Source organism: Pseudorasbora parva, chromosome 22 (assembly GCF_024679245.1).
Source record: "Pseudorasbora parva isolate DD20220531a chromosome 22, ASM2467924v1, whole genome shotgun sequence".
In the NCBI taxonomy this organism is placed as follows: domain Eukaryota; kingdom Metazoa; phylum Chordata; class Actinopteri; order Cypriniformes; family Gobionidae; genus Pseudorasbora; species Pseudorasbora parva.
Window position 1 is genome coordinate 18,145,136 of NC_090193.1, and position 20,007 is coordinate 18,165,142.

Consider the following 20,007-nt stretch of genomic DNA (forward strand, 5'->3'; position numbering starts at 1 on the left):
TTAATGGTTCTTGTAGAAGCTCAAACATACTGCGTAATGCGTCATATGAATATTAACCTCATTGGTTTTTGTAGAATGTGCTGCATAACACATGAATGAACCTCATTGGTTCTTGCTGAAGCTTAGACATGGTGCTTAACATAAGAATGAACATCACTGGTTCTTGCTGAAGCTTAAACGTGCTGGCAACACACGATAATGAACCATATTGGTTCTTGCTGAAGCTCAAACGTGCTGCGTAACACAGGAGAATGAACCTCATTGGTTCTTGCTGAAGCGCAAACGTGCTGCGTAACATGAAAATGAACCTCACTGGTTCTTGTAGAAGCTCAAAAGGTGCTGCATAACAGGAGAATTAACCTCATTGGTTCATAGATGCTCAAGCGTGCTGCGTAACAGTGGAATGAACCTCATTGGTTCTCGCTGAAGCTCAAACGTGCTGCATAACACAAGAATGAACCTCATTGATTCTTGCTGAAGCTCAAACGTGCTGTGTAACACACGAGAATGAACTTCATTGGTTCATAGATGCTCAAACGTGCTGCGTAACAGGAGAATGAACCTCATTGGTTCTTAGATGCTCCAACGTTCTGCGTAACACACGAGAATTAACCTCATTGGTGCTTGCTGAAGCGCAAACGTGCTGCGTAACACACGATAATGAACCTCATTGGTTCTTAGATGCTCAAACATGCTGCGTAACACGCATGAATGAATCTCATTGGTTCTTGTAGAAGCTCAAACGTGCTGCGTAATAGGAGAATGAACCTCATTGGTACTTGTAGAAGCTCAAAAGGGGCTGCGTAACAGGAGAATGAACCTCATTGGTTCTTGCTGAAGCTCAAACGTGCTGCGTAACAGGACAATGAACCTCATTGGTTCTTGCTGTATCTCAAATGTGCTGCGTAACACACAAGGACACATTTAGGAAGGACAGACACCTTTCCTCTGTCCTTCCTAAATGTCCTCCCTTTTTCATCTCCAAAATCTCAACAAATGTTTCAGTTTAAGGGTGACCAGTAATGTTAAATAAAGAAATGTATATAATTTATGAGTGTACAATCTATGCTTGCTGACTGGACTCTCTGGCCTGTTTCCCCAATTAGTGAGGGGATGTGTTTATGCACTGTGGAGGGGTTTGCTTGCGTGTGCCGGCACGCAGCTGTGGTCCTTTTCACCCAATGCTGGTTCTGGCTGGTAATGAGAGCAGGGAGAAGGGAAGACTCTTAGTGATCAATTATTCATCCTAGGAAGTCCTCTGTATGCATATCTGTCGCCCCAATCTGCATTACACATTGCAGGTCCTCTAAAGCACCTGAAAGACTCCCCACTGTTCCAGAAGAGAACATTTTACATTCCTGCATTATGAAGAAAGCTGCATGTATTAAGCTATTAAATGTGTGTGTGCTTTTTCCTTCTGTATCTTCTTATTCAGATTGCTAGGAAGAGACACAAGGTGATAACCACGTTTCGGAGTCCGTTGGGTCAGGCACGGCCATCCGCCCAGCTCAAACACATAACCCTGATGCCCCTGTCCCAGATCAGAAGAGTCCTTGACATCCAAGACACAGAGGGTGAGGGGACCACCCGGCATTCTGCATCCTACCAAGTGCACTCGTGCATATTTTAGTTTTCTGAATTAGTACCCTTGAGAGGGAGGTTAAGTCTGGTTATGTGTAAAGTATGTCAGTTCAATGCAGATCTTACTGGTGTAGTTTAAAAATGAATTTTTATTTTGGTCCAAAACCTCTTCAAAATGACACTTAAAGCGATCGTTCACCAAAAACGATAGTTCTGCCATAATTCACTCACCCACAAGTGTTTCCAAAACTGTTTGAATTTATTTCTTCTGCTGAACACAAAATAAGATATTTTGAAGAATGTAGGTAACCAAACAGTTTATGGACCCCATTGACTTTAATAATATGCGGGAAAATCAATGGGGCCCATTAGCTGTTTAGTTACTGACATTCTTCAAAATATTGTCTTTTGTGTTCAGCAGGAGAAATAAATTCATACAGGTTTGGAACAACTTAAGGGTGAATAAATTATGACAGGATTATCATTTTTGGGTGAACTTTCCCTTTAAGCCTTAAAGGAATCGTTCACCCTAAAATGAGAATTGTCATCTGTATGAGTTTCATTCTTCTGCCGAACACAAATGAAGATATTTTAAAGAATGTCAGTAACCAAAAACTTGATCCCATTGACTTAAATAGTATTATTTTCCTCAGCTGTCTGGTTACTGACATGTAACTCATACAAATTTGGAACATATTGAGAGTAAATGACAGATTTTCAGTTAATGGTGAACTATCCCTTTAATCTCATTTACTTTGACACACATAGCAAAATATAGCACCTCTACACTCACCTAAAGGATCATTAGGAACACCATACTAATGCTGTGTTTGACTCCCTTTCGCCTTCAGAAATGCCTTAATTCTACGTGGTATTGATTCAACAAGGTGCTGAAAGCATTCTTTAGAAATGTTGGCCCATATTGATAGGATAGCATCTTGCAGTTGATGGAGAATTTTTGGATGCACATCCAGGGCACGAAGCTCCCGTTCCACCACATCTCAAAAATGCTCTATTGGGTTGAGATCTGGTGACTGTGGGCCATTTTAGTACAGTGAACTCATTGTCATGTTCAAGAAACCAATTTGAAATGATTCGAGCTTTGTGACATGGTGCATTATCCTGCTGGAAGTAGCCATCAGAGGATGGGTACGTGGTGGTCATAAAGAGCTAAAACAATGGTCAGGTAGGCCGTGGTATTTAAACAATGTCCTATTGGCACTAAGGGGTCTAAAGTGTGCCAAGAAAACATCCCCCACACCATTACACCACCACCACCAGCCTGCACAGTGGTAACAAGGCATTATGGATCCATGTTTTCATTCTGTTTACGCCAAATTCTGACTCTACCATCTGAATGTCTCGACAGAAATCGAGACTCTTCAGACCAGGCAACATTTTTCCAGTCTTCAACTGTCCAATTTTGGTGAGCTTGTGCAAATTGTAGCCAATTTTTCCTATTTGTAGTGGAGATGAGTGGTACCCGGTGGGGTCTGCTGTTGTAGCCCATCCGCTTGAAGATTGTGCATGTTGTGGCTTCACAAATGCTTTGCTGCATACCTGGGTTGTAACGAATGGTTATTTCAGTCAAAGTTGCTCTTCTATAAGCTTGAATCAGTTGGCCCATTCTCCTCTGACCTCTAACATCAACCAGGCATTTTTGCCCACAGGACTGCTGCATACTGGATGTTTTTCCCTTTTGAAAATCCCAGTAACTGAGCAGATTGTGAAATACTCAGACCGGCCCGTCTGGCACCAACAACCATGCCACGCTCAAAATTGCTTAAATCACCTTTCTTTCCCATTCTGAGATTCAGTTTGGAGTTCAGGAGATTGTCTTGACCAGGGCCACGCCCCTAAATACATTGAAACAACTGCCATGGGATTGGTTGATTAGATAATTTGCATCAATGAGAAATTTGACAGGTGTTCCTAATCATCCTTTAGGTGAGTGGTATAGTTTTATTAAAACATTTAATGAACATTTTAGGTGAGGATGTAAAAAAAACAGAGTTTTGATTGGATACTTTGAAACCCAATTCAGAGAAATGAATCAAAATTACAGGCTCTAAAAGCCTTTTTATCTAATGCAGATATGCTATTAGAACACATCTTAATACTTTCATGCCAAACAAGGAAATGGAAAGATCACACAACTAATCTGATTCTGTGGTCTTTAGGAAATTCAATGGCCATAAAATGCACATAAAATCTTTGCAATATTCACAGCATTTTTTATATTGCCAGCAGAATCATTGAGAATATGTTGTGAATATTTAATATATCTTCCAGCCCTGCTTTACTGGATTTTGATGAGAAAGTCACAGTAAGGCCATAATTTTGCACTGTAATAGCACATTATTGATGCAGATCCCATTCTGGAGCCTGGAAATTTGACAGAGATTCAAATCTCTGCGTCTGCAAGAGCAGCTCCTCGTACTAAAACCCATTTCATGTTTCAAATTAACTAATTTCCCAGTAGTCCACTTCTTATGGTCCCATCAATGTATAGAATTAACTCTTGCCCTACATTGATTCCCACTGAATATTGTTTCGCTTGGAAAGATGACATGTTAAAGATGTGAAATGTGTTGTGAATGTTGTTTTATGCTGTCTTTAACCAGTTCACTTTTTTTTTTAATCCTTCAAACAAAATGCCGGTGACTATGTACCGCCAGTTGGACATTATCAAAATATAAAGGGTCTCGTATTATCTTGAAGGTTCATGCCGCCCAGCCTTTGTTCTAGGTCACATCCCTGACCTCACAATTTTGTGTGTATTTGTTTATTCTTAGAGTGTCAGAACGCCTTTGCCCTGGTGGTACGTCCTCCTACAGAACAGGAGAACCTGTTATTCAGTTTCCAGTTGACGGCAGAAGACACTCTCAAATCTGCCTGGCTCAAAACTCTCTGTCGACAAGTGGCCAACACGATTTGCCGAGCTGATGCGGTGAGACGCGAACACACACACACACATATATATAGAAACATGGCCACTTCCTCCTAACATCATCCCCCTCAGGCCTGGAACAGAACTCAATTATTTATTTTATTAGCTCTGGTTTCTTTTTATTGTGGCTATAAATTAGGAGGTTTGTGTGGGCCTTTTGGTGTTGGCTAATCCTATTAGATGCTCCTGTGTGGTTAAACTGGGAGGCAGATTAATGTAATTAAGACTGGAATTGTACTTGAACTTTACACTTCAGACACAGACATCTTTATCTTCATGCTGCAGAAACGCAGGTCCCGCCCTGCCTGTCCACCACGCTACGTATAATTGGTGCAGGCGGACAGATGCATGCATTTCCCTTTATAATTAAACATCCAGATTAAACCCTGCGGCTAAGTTCATATTGGCCTGTCCTGCAGTTCTCCCGTCAACCACGAGGTGGCGACCCATCCACACGACAACCGAGTGAAACGCGGGCTCATTCACTCTCTGCTCCTCTGAATATCAAGAAGCCCCAGCTGTTTGGAAAGCTGAACAGTGACGCTTCTCTTTGCATTTTGACAGGCCAGCAGTATCGCTGTGTATTTATTTAATTTTCCGTGTCTTAAACAGGAAGATCTCATTCAGAGCACTGATGCTGACTCCGTCCAAGTGAGCACAAAGGACATGGACAGCACACTCAGCCGAGCATCCAGGGCCATCAAAAAGACGTCGAAGAAGGTAGAGCGAGGAACCTGGAGCTATTGAAAACGATGACACGACACGCATGCAAATTCGGTCTTGCTGTCAATGTTTTGAATGCTTTGTTGAGAATGACATCATAAAGTAACTGTTCTTAACCCAGTGCCTTATAGAAAAGGCATAGACTAATTGTGGATTTTTGTGTTTAGGTCACACGAGCGTTTTCTTTCACTAAAACCCCCAAGCGTGTGCTTCAGAGGGCATTTATGGCCAATGGTACCCCAGATGAGAGGAGTCCTGGCCTAGATGGCGATCACATGGGCCGAATGTCCAGCAGCTCCACACTGGCTGTGAGTCCATACACGCACATGTTTTCTCTTTCTTTTACTTCTCACTAATCTAAAATATGAATAAAAGACGCACACCCAGGTCGATTATACATCAATAACACACTCACTTTTAAGGCCTATTCACTCCATCCTCTTGCTAATATTCATGCACAACAACATGATGCATCTATAGTATGTGCTCCTTCAAGGCTAATTCACTCTTAAGAATAAAGCAATATTGTTTTTGGAGCTTGACAGCCCTGGTGCCTTTTCAAGGAACATGAGGGTGAGAGAATGCTTTTTTTTGTTTTAGATTTTTCATCTATACTTTTCTGCTGGTGCGGAGCAGAGTGGGTATTTTCAATTCCCTTTTCATAGAAATTTCACACAAGCAAGCATGCTGTTGTTCTGAATATCAGCACGGCTGCGAATTGACCAAAAAATGTACCGTATTTTCCAGACTATGTGGCCAGTCACGCACTCGAGCGTGGCGCGAGCAAGGCGTTTCTGTTGCATGTCAGCTGCGGAGCTGACACGCTTATATCTGCATTTATGTCAAAACCTAAAGACTTTTAAACATCAAAATGTCATTTAATAATATGTATTCATGTCAAAATGACATATAAACATAATTTCCTATTCTATTTTTGTAGAATAATCTGGTTGCCTTAATTTTGAGTTTATTGAAATAAAATTTTTGAGTTGATGCAATGAAGGAAATGGTTTTATAAATAGAAACTCAAACTATTATTGTAACTGAACCACATAAAACATTTGATAAATCATGACAAAAGCACAATTTGTCATGTTTCAGGGTCTTTTCACAAAGAAATCACAATTATCCAATATGCTTACACAATCTTTCAATAATATTTAAATAAAGGTCAATTCTCAAAATTGTTCATTATGTTTACTCAAATTTTTAATTGCAATGAACAAATTTAAGGCAACCAGGTAACTTATTTTTTTAAATAATTTCTTTACAGTGTGAAAACGCTTCCAACATGTTCATGTGATAAATGAGTGTCGGTTCTATTTCTAGCATGCACGTTTACGGGAGCCAAAATAAAACCGGCCACGCAGCCGAGATGCTTACGCCACACTTGCAGCGTGCCGCTGGGCCTTACCGCTTCATGCAATGCAACCGCCTCTTTATCAGAGCTGTATGGTTTAATGTATACATTATGTATATATGCACAATTAAAATTAACAGTTTGCTTACATTTGATTTAAAAAAACAAACAAACAAACAAAAAAATAAATAAATAAATAAAACAGAATTACACATTTGATCTTGATGGTATTGACCACTGAAATAAAAGGGTTTAATGGGTATAGTATGAATATACATATATATATAAAACTTGTCGTTTCATCACTTTTGATGTTTGATTATCTTACTTAAACTACCATTTAAAAGTTTGGTCAGTAAGATTTATTTTTTTAAGTATGTTTGAAAATTATCTGATGTACACCATGGCTGCATTTTATTTAAAAAAATAACACCGAAAATTTTTTTTGTGAAATATTCTTTAAATTGATACATTCTAATATGCTTATTTGGTGATCAAGAAGTGGTTCTTGTCAGTGATGAAAACATTTGTGCTGCTTGTGGGATCAGTGATCCATTCCCCCCAGTATTCGTTAAATAGAAAGTTCAAAAGAACTGCATTCATTTGAATGTAAATCTCTTCCCTGTCACTTTTAATCAATTTAATTCATTCTTGCTGAATAAAGGCGGAATACACTTCACAACTTTTGCTCAGATTTTTGCCCCCATTCGCATTCTAGATGAGTTAACAATAGTTGCTGAAAGTCTTCACCAGCCTGCAGATTTTGGGCAGTTGGAGTTGACGAGTTACACAGAAAATATGGCGTGCACAGACTCAGATTTCAATATTTCACACAGACTCAGATTATCGAATGTAACATCGTAATGTATGACGATTCGCTGTCTTCTATCGACAGTTGTTGCAATAAAATGCAGTACAAATACAATAACGATACAATTTTTTTTTTTAAAGAACACAAAATAGCTTCAATGTTTGACTCAGCACAGATAAAACAACCGACTGCACCATTTACCTCAAACTCTCTTTGTAATCTGTAAAGTCCATACGGACCATGTCTGTCAACCCAAACATGAGCCTTGGCTTTCTGAGTTTGTTGTTTTCGGAACAATTTTGTCTGGTATTGTGATCCTCAGCGGTTTATGCCCAGTTTTTCTCTAACCATTTACAAAGTCAGCAAGTGTATGATGTCTAGTGTTTTAAAGAGGTGAACTGCATTATTTTATAATGTTTCCTGGGGTGCGCTTATCATACTAACATATATATATATATATATATATATATATATATATATATATATATATATATATATATATATATATATATATATATATATATATATATATATATATATATATATATATATATATATATATATTTTTATATATATATATATATATATATATATATATATATATATATATATATATATATATATATATATATATATATATATTACATCAAAAATGGCCACAATTTAGAAATAAGACATTTTTCCTAATCTGTTAGGAAATCTGTTTTTCCTAATCTGTTTTTAGCCCTCTGATTTGAAAGTCTTCCAGCGCTCATGCTCCTTCAAACAGTGTAAACAAAGTCACTGGTTTGATTTATTAACACAGACAAAGAACATCTGACTGAACCTGAATCATTACATATCAGAAATCACTGGTCACAGATCAGGCATTAGAATTAAGTGGGTGGTTGCATGCGATTTCACATTTTTAATTTTAGTTAGTGTGTAATGTTGCTGCTTGAGCATAAACAGTATCTGCAAAGTTGCAGCGCTGAAAGTTCGAGTGCAAATGGAGATAGTCTTTTAAAGTTGGACTACAATGTGCTTCTTCCCGGGTTGGTGACATCATAAACCCTTGCTAGTCACCACAGATGTTACTTCTGCCCGTAATGGTAAGGGCGTGGCGTTTCCAGACAACCTGCGCTTGGCACTTCAGCCAATAAAAATAGATAGTACATTTGGCCATCTAACCAATCAAAGACCATTGCGTTTGTCAGAGGGATGGGCTTCATAGAAGCAGGAAGCAAATGAGCCGTTCAAAGGACAGTGGAGACAGTGGTGTGGAATAAAGGTAAAATATAAGAAAAATACGCGTTTTACGGCGTAAAAAAAATAAAAAAGAAGAAGTATTAAGACATGTTGTACTGCACCCCATAAACACAACCAATCCTAGAAAAAAAAACATGGAACCACCTTTAACAGTTACTTAAATGCTGTGGCATTGCTGTCCAGTCCATATCATAAAAGTCTGTTTGCAAAACGTGTGCCAAAATTGCGACTGATTTACCAAATAATCCACACACAGTGAAATATACCGAATGCAAATAAATAATGCTCAACTGAGACATTCACACTGTTGAAAATAACCACATTCCTAGCATTAGGATCCATAGAAAGGTAATGTTTTTTTTTTTTTTTAGTCCAGTCATTAATTCTGCTTTGCTTTTCTCTCCTCTTCATCTCACTAACACGGCAATGGGCAGAGTCAATTATAAAATAAATATATATATATTCTGTCGTGGTTTAGGTGCTAAGAGTGGTGACATTTCGGCCTTGGTGTGCATAAGCCTTGAATCCAAAATATTACACTACAATGATTCGTCTTTTATTTAGACATTTTTTTCCCCTCCTCACTGTGAGCAATGACTATTTAGTTTTTTCAGATTTGGAAATGCATTTTTCGAATGTATGATACTTGTCATTTAGTTGCATCACACTTGGTGCAAACAGGCATTTACATTAATTCACGTCTCATACTGTCATATTTCTCATTTTAATCTCATTTTCCACAGTTAAACCTTTACAGTATGACTTGCCAATTCAGTTGCATTGCATTTCCCCCTCAGAAGATTTACAGGTTGCCTTGGTCATTCACTCCTGTTTTTCTTTCCTTTAGTGTCAGGCAGAGCTCCAGACTGCAACCTTTTTTTTTTTTTTGCCGGTGCGACTAAATTTTGTTAGAGGTCCCAATGGTGCTAACACCATGTTGCCCAAATGATACGAGCTGCCGTTTCTGTTACATATGAAAAGCATTAAATGGCAAATGGTTTGAGCTATGCAGCATGTACCGTTTATCATCTTTGATTGATATTAGACAGCTGATCTTGATCATGTGACTGTTAAAATACCGCGCTGGGAAATTCAATAAGAAGGCGTTTTAATTTTGCGCAGCAATAATAATACCGCTGTGAGATCTAGTGAGAAACATTCAAATTCAAAGCAGAATTTTCTGTTATAAATCATAGACATCAGATAAAACGGCGCTGACGTGGAAACCAGGAGAAATATTGTGCCATGAATGAACAAGTTAAAGAATGCTTTTCAGTCCACAAATCACCAACATTCACTGTGCATTTAATGTGGCAACGTTAACGGCAGACTTTACACCTGGCAAAAACTAATTTTTAATTATTTATTTTTTGCATCATCCCCCCCAACCCCCAGCCTCCTAATATTACTAAACAATATAGTGTCTATAGTATAATATAATATCTGTGAGTTTCATCTCATCACATAGTAATGCATTAATAGAGCCATAAGCAGCATTACCCGGGTTGGTTCATTCAATAGTATTCGTGTGTATAGTATTCCTAGCGGAGGTGATGTAGAGGGTGACAAAATCTGAATTGATGTTGTCAGGGGAGTTGCATTCTAAATGCATGTTGGCAACGGTAAATGCATCTCGGCTGACAACTTCTGATTGAATCACAGAAAACAGAGAGAAGCCTTGCTTCCAGGGTATTAAACCCTCTCTCTTTAGTCACTGCACTTATTAATGCAAAATAATAGTAATTTTATGATTAAATGTTCTTTATGATTAAAATTCTCCCTACCCCCCAGCGCTATCAGATCAGGTGCTGGTGCCACCATCTTTAGAACTTAGTGGCACCGGTAGTTCTCAAATGTTAGACTGGAGCCCTGATCAGGTGTGTCTCGTTCTTCAAAAAGAGATATTTTTACCTTTTTCATTAAGGTGATTCATGCACTGCTAAATATTTGAGAAATCCCTGCGTTCGCGGCGAGATTGCGTTCAAATTTTTCACTTCCTCTTTCAATTTTAAAGTGAGTGATTGTGAGGCCACGATGCAGGGACGGAGCCAGATGAGGTTAATGCGTTCTCTCTTTCTCTCCATCTCCCTCTTCCCTCGTTGCGAGTGTAGATGTCTCGTTCAGCCTCTACGTTCAGTCTGACCGGCTCTATTAAAAGCGCAGTGGTTCAGCGGTCAAACTCTCTGGACCATGCCCCACGGCCCAGAATCCCGCTGTGTGTCCGCACTCCGTGCAGTCCAGAGAGAGCCGATCAACCGGCAGCTACGGAAACCCAGCTCAGACCATCCATCCTGTGCCTCCCTGCGGCTCAGCCCGTAGCTCCGTGCCGAGAGCTGCTGGCGCCCCCAGAACTAGGGCGCAGGTTCCCTGGGTCCCCAAGGCGGGAGACCCTCCTGTAGGACTCTTAAATGTGAGCACAGCAGTTCTGCCTCTTTGACTCACTGTGACTTACTAACTAACACTGTATCTGGGGACGGTGTCAACACTAACTCACTAGCACACGGATGGGCTACGGTGGCACTCATTTATTATAGATGATCAGAGGACATGTTCAGAGGGATCACTTAAAAATGAAAATGGTTATTTTCTCTACCCTATATGACCAAGTTTGAATAACTTATTGTAATGGTGAGAAATGTACTGGCCACTTTTATTTTCTTCTTAATTGTGTATGGGGGTCCAGATTGGCAACCAAGTGAAAAATGAATAAAGTAAAGCTATAACTTTTGACCATCGTTAGCTTGTCTTTACCTCTGAAGTAGCTATCATGTCATTCATACTTCTGCTTATGCAAACTTGCAATGTTACGATTGACGAATATGTATCATGATAAATCTGAAGACATCACATGACATTGATATGATGGCCAATTATCATTGGAGGGGCTCCATTATTTTAAGTATTACATTTGTATACTGTTTATGTGTTTATTCGTATTTTGAATTAGATTTTATATTTTTAGGTTTATTATTTTTATTAAATGCATTTAAATTAAATACATTTAATTTATGATGAATTTTATTTTTCGTCATATTGTAGTATTTATTAATAGATAATTTAGTACTTAATATGACTATAATTTAAAATACATTTTTACTTCAACTTATTTTATTTCAGTTAGTTGCCAAAGCATTTTAAGCATATTTTAAGTTATTTTATTTTTATTAATGATTTAAAATAAATTGTTGTATAACAACCCTGGGATATGGACAGCAAAGGACATACATTTTAGTCAGTTTCAGACTGAAATGTATCATTCATATGCAACACTTATAATAGTTTACAAAATATAAATAATAATTATGATAATTGATCCCCATCCACTTTTTACTACTTCGTAAAGAATAACCTAAAAAAAAAATTGTTTTCTACAAAATAAAAGCAACAAATAAGTGTGATGTAAATTGATAGGCAGAAATATTATTATTTTTTCTGAATTATCCCTTTAAAACAGACCTCAGATCATTTATGATGGGTGAAATATGGGACCAGCTGACACAGATGCTTTTATAGTTCCATGATTCTGAGCATAATGGCGGTTTTCATATAAAGACGTAAATGTTACTGTGGCGTACGATGTGAATTAATTTTTTTCTTCTCCTCCATAAATCTCATATTTTCACTGTGAGACTGTTATAAAATCACATTGGCATGATCTATGGGCATGAAAGCTTTAAAGTGGCTGATGACCATGATTTAATCTCTTATTTATAATTTAAACCCATAAAATATCATCTGTAAACTGGAGTGTGAATGCATGTTTGGTTTGGCACACTCGAGGCAATTCATCAAATGCAGACCCCCCCACCCCCAGTTCCCATCGGCCACCTTTATTGATCCTGAGGCCTCCAATGGCAGTGCAAGGCCACCTTAATTCTTAAGCAATGCTAAGTAATAGGATTATTGTGTGCGTGTGTGAAAGCAGCCTGGTGCTTGTTACATCTGTGGGCTCATTAGGAGTAAAGCTAAATAAATTGGGTTTGTGGTTTATTAACCTCATTTTCTTCCTCACATCTGTTTAAAGAAGAAAATATAGTATTATCCTCTGCATGTAGGTTATTCCTTCAGATAACACTTGCTTCTGCGGGGTAAACACTTAAGTAGGGTCAAATGTGTGCATTCTTACCTCAGCGAGCTTGTAAAGCCAATATCATTAACACGGATTTCTCCCCTCGCCTCTTCTCACCCGTCTTGAATAAACCTGTGAACCTTTGACTTCTGCTAGAAGACTTACTGAAACACTGGCTTTTGGTTAAAAGACCAAAAAAATCTCAACATTAATCAATGTTTAGTTCCTATCCTCAACCCATGAAGATGACCTCCTAGTTCTATTAGGATTCAGTAGGGCTGGGTGGTGTGATGGTGGATATATAGTGAAATTTACTTTTTGATGAAAATAATTAGATGACAATTAATCTGGTAATTAAATGTATTGATGAAAATCTAAAATATACCTCAATGCATAACCATTATATATATAAATATATAGGTCCTTCTCAAAAAATTAGCATATTGTGATAAAGTTCATTATTTTCCATAATGTAATGATATAAATTAAACTTTCATATATTTTAGATTCATTGCACTCCAACTAAAATATTTCAGATCTTTTATTGTTTTAATACTGATGATTTTGGCATACAGCTAATGAAAACCATCTAATCTAACAAAATTAGCATATCATGAAAGGTTCTCTAAACAAGCTATTAACCTAATCATCTGAATCAACTAATTAACTCTAAGCACCTGCAAAAGATTCCTGAGGCTTTTAAAAACTCCCAGCCTGGTTCATTACTCAAAACCACAATCATGGGTAAGACTGCCGACCCGACCCTGTTCAGAAGGCCATCATTGACACCCTCAAGCGAGAGAGTAAGACACAGAAAGAAATTTCTGAACGAATAGGCTGTTCCCAGAGTGCTGTATCAAGGCACCTCAGTGGGAAGTCTGTGGGTAGGAAAAAGTGTGGCAAAAAACGCAGCACAACGACAAGAGGTGACCGGACCCTGAGGAAGATTGTGGAGAAGGATCGATTCCAGACTTTGGGGAACCTGCGAAAGCTAGTTAGGGCTACAGAGAAGCAGCACTGGACTGTTGCTCAGTGGTCCAAAGTACTTTTTTTGGATGAAAGCAAATGTTGCATGTCATTCGGAAATCAAGGTGCCAGAGTCTGGAGGAAGACTGGGGAGAAGGAAATGCCAAAATGCCTGAAGGCCAGTGTCAAGTACCCACAGTCAGTGATGGTCTGGGGTGCCATGTCAGCTGCTGGTGTTGGTCCACTGTGTTTTATCAAGGGCAGGGTTAATGCAGCTAGCTATCAGGAGATTTTGGAGCACTTCATGCTTCCATCTGCTGAAAAGCTTTATGGAGATGAAGATTTCGTTTTTCAGCACAACCTGGCACCTGCTCACAGTGCCAAAACCACTGGTAAATGGTTTACTGACCATGGTATTACTGTGCTCAATTGGCCTACTAACTCTCCTGACCTGAACCCGATAGAGAATCTGTGGGATATTGTGAAGAGAAAGTTGAGAGACGCAAGACCCAACACTCTGGATGAGCTTAAGGCCGCTATCGAAGCATCCTGGGCCTCCATAACACCTCAGCAGTGCCACAGGCTGATCGCCTCCATGCCACGCCACATTGAAGCAGTCATTTCTGCAAAAGGATTCCCGACCAAGTATTGAGTGCATAACTGAACATAATTATTAAGGTTGACTTTTTTTGTATTAAAAACACTTTTCTTTTATTGGTCGGATGAAATATGGCAATTTTTTGAGATAGGAATTTTGGGTTTTCATGAGCTGTATGCCAAAATCATCCGTATTAAAACAATAAAAGACCTGAAATATTTCAGTTGGTGTGCAATGAATCTAAAATATATGAAAGTTGAATTTTTATCATTACGTTATGGAAAATAATGAACTTCATCACAATATGCTAATTTTTTGAGAAGCACCTGTGTATGTGTGTATTTCCTCAAATAAAAGCCTGTAGTCAATTAAACGCCGGGCCTCTGACAGTGGCCGGGGGCGTGGTCAGCATGAACAAATGAAGGCCGTGGGAAAATAAGTGGATAATCTCCTAAATGCCTTTAATTTAATGCGAAACCATCCTGATGCCACGCGCCCCGATGCGAGTCATGCCAGTGTGACACACACTAATCCTCGGTCTCTTCTATAGTTAACCTAAAAACTTTACAGGGATTGCTTTGTAAATTAAATTGAGAATATAACGGATGCATGTGCCTTTTTAAATAGGCTACTGTAGTCTATGAGAGATGCGACGTCTGTGAAAATGCCGTGTCAGGCAGGCTACAGATATCGATCTTCACAATGCGTGCGCCTCAATCTGCTCCGTCAGTAGTCAGGGCACTGATCAGGGAGTCAGCCCATTGACTTACCGGTATGTCCTGATCAGTGCCCTGACCACTGAACTAGGGAGCTGATTAAGATCGCCCCTAATATAAGCCTCTCGTCTCTTTTATGTCTTAAGGCTGTCGCACCCAAGCCTCGAATCTCAGCTTCGCGCATCCCCGTCTCAAGCCTTATTTATACTTTCGCCTGTCTCCGCCGCGCGAGCCTCTGCTGACTGCGCGCGATCCTCCCCAAACGGACGAGGCGTTTATACTTGACACGATCGCCGTTGTGCTATTTTTTGAAACAACAGAGGGTGATTCGGAGTAATTGTTCTATAACACGTCGAGAAGTGGGCTAACGTGCACAGGTAATATTTATTGTAGTAGGCTTCATTTCATCAAAAACTAGCCTGACAAGCCAGACCCACATCAAGATGTTTGGTCTGGACTCACCATAGACAGGGCGCAATCCGAGGGGCGGGATAAACGGTTGTTTTTCAAAGTCCCTCTGCATGCGATAGGATAGCGCTACACCAACCAGAGCAATGAAGGTTAAACAGAGCTCGCTGTTAGATTAAACATTCGCCGTATCCGGTCGGCTAAACTCCGAACAACTCTTCCCTTCCCTTCTGTTCTTTGTTCTTTTCTCAGAGAAAAGCTTAACTCCAAGTCTTCCAGAGTCGCGGTCAAAGCTGATTCAAAAGACCGCCGTTCGCCAGTTTCTGTGTTTACTAGAAGAAACACGCAAACGCAACTCGGCCATCGTCATTATGGCCCCGCCATAATGGGCCGTCCAGATTTTGAGGAACACAGCTCAGAATGGTATTGAGAGTGCCTAGACAACACTTGCGGGCAAATTAAATTTGCTACCGCTAGGGTGCGTCTAGATTTCTAGGCTAATCAAAAACCACACTACAAAAGAATCGTGTAAAACTCAGTAAACCTTGGCTTGATATTACTTGTGACATGAGAACAAAATATGCACTAAATTAACGATCTCTTAAATATTTCCTAATTTCACTAAACTTTAATGTAGTGATTATTTATTTATTTGCTTAAACCTGGATTTTTATTTAAAATGGCTTATTTCTGTTTTTGTTGGCTCATTCAGTAAATATAAGCACCTAATTTGTATGTGCAAACTAGGGGCCGGAGTGATGAGACGTCATGCTCTGCTAGATTCGGCGAGAACTCGTTCATCTACGGATCCGAAGCTGCGCACGGAATTACATTTAATTACTTTAAAAAAAAAAAAACAATGATATTTGTCCACTGGAACGATCACTTATGATGTATGTAAACCATTTTCAATTTAATTTCAAACAGATGGAATTAGAAATACAGGCCTGCCCCTAATAAAAGCCTGCTTCAAATATAAATATATATATATGACATGATTGCTTTATATGATAACCGGATTGAATTTAAGCTTTCATAAACATTGATCAGAACCTGATTGACGCATGAGAACAAACCTCTCGCTGAAGCCCGAATGTGCTGCGTAACACGAGAATGAACCTCATTGGTTCTTGCTGAAGCGCAAACGTGCTGCATAACACTTGAGAATGAACCTGAAATGAATTTGAAACTTGGATTCAAACCGAAAGCTTATTCATGACAAATGCGTCTCTGCTTTGTGAATTATTTAATTCACTGTATTATCAAATATAGGCATTAGCACATTGGTATGTATTGTATAAACTATTTTAAAGTGCCCCTATTATTCTTTTGCGAATATTAAATTTCATGTAGTGAGTAATATAGTTGTTTGTGAGGTTCTGAATTGCTGAAACACTCATATTATGTACAACAAATACTGTCATATTTGTAATGGGAAGTCAAATATTTGCATAATGCAATCCTATGGTCTTTATTGGCTGCCGTAAACAATGTCTACTTTGACAAAAAAACGCTGTAGATCTAGCTGAGGCTTGGAAGAGTTTGGTTTGTGTTGTCGACATGCCGAGATTGAAAATCCGACGCCATCGTTCGTATCGTGTATCAAGTGCTGAGGAAGCCTCGAGTGGAAGGTGTAGCCCAATCACAACAAACTGGGCCATCTGACCAATCAGAGCAGAGGAGGCTCGCTGTTTATAAATACAAAGATTCGTTTTCAGGCTCTTTGAGAAATTGGGTGATGTGCAATGGATATAATCAAAATTCTAGTTTTTTTTTTTTTTTTTTTACCTTGAATGCTTAAAGGGTCAGTTCACCCAAAAATAAAATGGATGTCATTAATGAATCACACTAATGTTGTTCCACATCCGTAAGACCTCCGTTCATCTTGAGAACAAAGTTTAAGATATTTTATATTTAGTCTGAGAGATCTGAACGGTTATGAATCAGCATATTGATTCATGATTCGCATCGCCAATGTCACGTGATTTCAGCAGTTTGACACGCAATCCGAATCATGAATCAAATCCGCTGATTCATAACCGTTTGAATCTTTGTTTGCGGATTGAAAACGAAGACTGAACAGAAGACAATGCTGAATAAAGTCGTAGTTTTTGTTATTTTTGGACCAAAATGTATTTTCGATGCTTCAAGAGATTCTAATTAACCAACTGATGTCACATATGGACTACTTTGATGATGTTTTTATTCCCTTTCTGGACATGGACAGTATAGTTTGGATACACTCTGGGACTAAATATAAAATATCTTAAACTGTGTTCTGAAGATGAACGGAGGTCTTGCGGGTGTGCAACAACATTAGGGTGAGTCATTAATGACATCAAGTTCATTTTTGGATGAACTAACCCTTTAAACCTATTGTAGGAGAGCTGCACAACAAAATGAGGAACCTTTAAAATAGCATAATATTGGCACTTTAATACTATATTATTGTAAAATGATAGTGATATTTTGTAAAATTACTTGCAGTGATAAGATTGTATCTTTTGTCATATCGCCCACTTCTAGACTCCAGTATGAATAGTTTGTAAAAAGTGCCCTAAGAACCTTACAGCTCAACCAACACTCAAATCCTGCACTGAATCTTTAACAAGGTCTTCTGGGTATGAAAATGCACCAAAGGTTAACACATCCACCACGTACAATTCAGCACTCTTGAGTCTTAAGCTAATTACAGACTGGAATGGAAATAACCCAGAATAACCCTAAAAGTATCCTTTCATCGCTATATTACATTTTTCTTTTCCGCTTTCTTTTTCCAGGCCGTTCATTCCCCATCCATGATCAACCTCTCCTCTGCCTTTGAGAGGAAGTACCATACCTTCAGCAGATCCACAACTCACCTGTTCTGAACTTTGCATCCTGCACTCTACAGTATTGTATTGCAATTAATTCCACAGTACGGTACCACATCCGCCCGACGCCTCTAGCCAATGCCCCCCACCCAGGTTTAATTTACAGGTCCAGAAACCCACCAAATGAAGGAACGGCTTGTGTTTATGGCGATGTCCGGCCACGTTTAATTAACATAGGGACATTTATAACTGACATTTTCTAATTTTATTAGAGTAGAGTTTTCACACGATTATTAACCACTGAAAGTATTTCTTAATGTTTTATGAGATAGGCCTTAATCTAAACTAATCTAGTTATCAGCTTTTATAAAGCTATAGACATCTGGCCATTGCATTTAAGTGGAAATGCACTGAGCTACCACAGTAATGTCTGGGTTAAAATGCAGCCTAAGTGATTTTTATTGTTGATTTAGAGGTATCGGTTTCTAAAAGTCAAAAGAGAGTTGTTGTGGTCAGCCTGCCATATTTATTCTCCAGAATCACTTCTAAAAATGTTTATGTAAATCTTCCTTTCTGTCTTTATTTATGTGTAAATATTGCATTTTTCTCTTGTGATTTGTGTCATACTAATAACTGTTTGTCTCTGTACCGTTGTAGTCTCTGCACTTGTCATCACACATATTAATTCACGTGTAAAGCAAAATTCACTTTTCTCTGTAAAAGGGATTCATATATTGTCCTTGCCTACTGCAGATTTGTTTGGAGAGGGTTGGTTTTATGTTATTGGTTTGACTACTTTTGAAGGTGACTTCATTTATTCTTTATCAATAAAAGAAGCATAAAGCCTTCGCCGTGTTTTTGTATGTCTGCTTGAAAAACGATATTTTGTTTTGAAATGGGCTGTTCTATTAAATCTCAGATGAAAATGTAACATTGCAATCCATTTTCCCATTTTGCACTTTAGACAAAACGTAGAAGGATGGTAAACTTTCTGCTTTGTTAGTCTGACGACTGATGCGCTTAATGTAATTTTTTGAGGGGAAAAAAAAAATACAAAGACAATAAATGAAATAACTAAACACGTGACATTGGCAATCGGAATCATGAATCAATACGCTGATTCATAACCATTCAAATCTTTGTTTGCGGATTGAAAACAAACATGGAAGAGAAGACAATGCTGAATAGTTGTATTTTTTGTTTTCTGTCTAACCATCTGATGTCACATATGGACTACTTTGATGATGTTTTTGTTACCTTACCGTGGAAAGGGACAGTATACCGTACATGCATTCAATGGAGGAACAGAAATCTCTCGGATTAATTATAAAATATCTTGAACTGTGTTCTGAAGATGAACATTACGGGTGTCTAACGACATTATGGTAAGTACTTGACAGAATTTTCATTTTTGGGTGAACTAACCATTTAAGTGTCATTTGATTTGTTTGGTTCGTCTCGTGTCCTATATGATTACATGGAGAGGACTGGTTTACAACCTATACTGGGTCCAGGCACCTGGAGGCCATCAAAACATTTTGGCTTCACTTTTCAGGACTTGTGTGTGCAGCACCCTTCACACATGCGCTCAACATGAGCATCTGCTGTTGGAACTGGATGAGATATTTTGAATGATACCAATCCACAATCTGATGCCGCCTGGAATTAAGCCACATCATCTTGGTTTGTTTGCCCCTGAGGAGAACTGGCCCACACTCAAAAAAAAAAAAAAAAGATTGTATGATGCTGTTCACTTTAAGCAAT

General features: G+C 38.6%; 1 protein-coding gene across 4 annotated transcripts in view; it reads left to right on the plus strand.

Moving 5' to 3' along the window:
- ect2 (epithelial cell transforming 2) overlaps positions 1 to 19,131 on the plus strand; it is a 58,404-nt gene extending 39,273 nt beyond the window's left edge. Inside the window, exons 22-27 of one of the 4 annotated variants that reach the window (XM_067432051.1) lie at positions 1,436 to 1,574; positions 4,377 to 4,531; positions 5,144 to 5,251; positions 5,422 to 5,562; positions 10,785 to 11,083; positions 18,211 to 19,131. In XM_067432051.1, the coding sequence (XP_067288152.1) occupies positions 1,436 to 1,574; positions 4,377 to 4,531; positions 5,144 to 5,251; positions 5,422 to 5,562; positions 10,785 to 11,072 (831 nt within the window). In that variant the 3' untranslated portion in view covers positions 11,073 to 11,083; positions 18,211 to 19,131. The remainder of the gene's footprint in view (positions 1 to 1,435; positions 1,575 to 4,376; positions 4,532 to 5,143; positions 5,252 to 5,421; positions 5,563 to 10,784; positions 11,084 to 18,210) is intronic. The other 3 variants (XM_067432052.1, XM_067432053.1, XM_067432054.1) reach the window with 3 other exon arrangements.
- Positions 19,132 to 20,007: the final 876 nt, after the last annotated feature.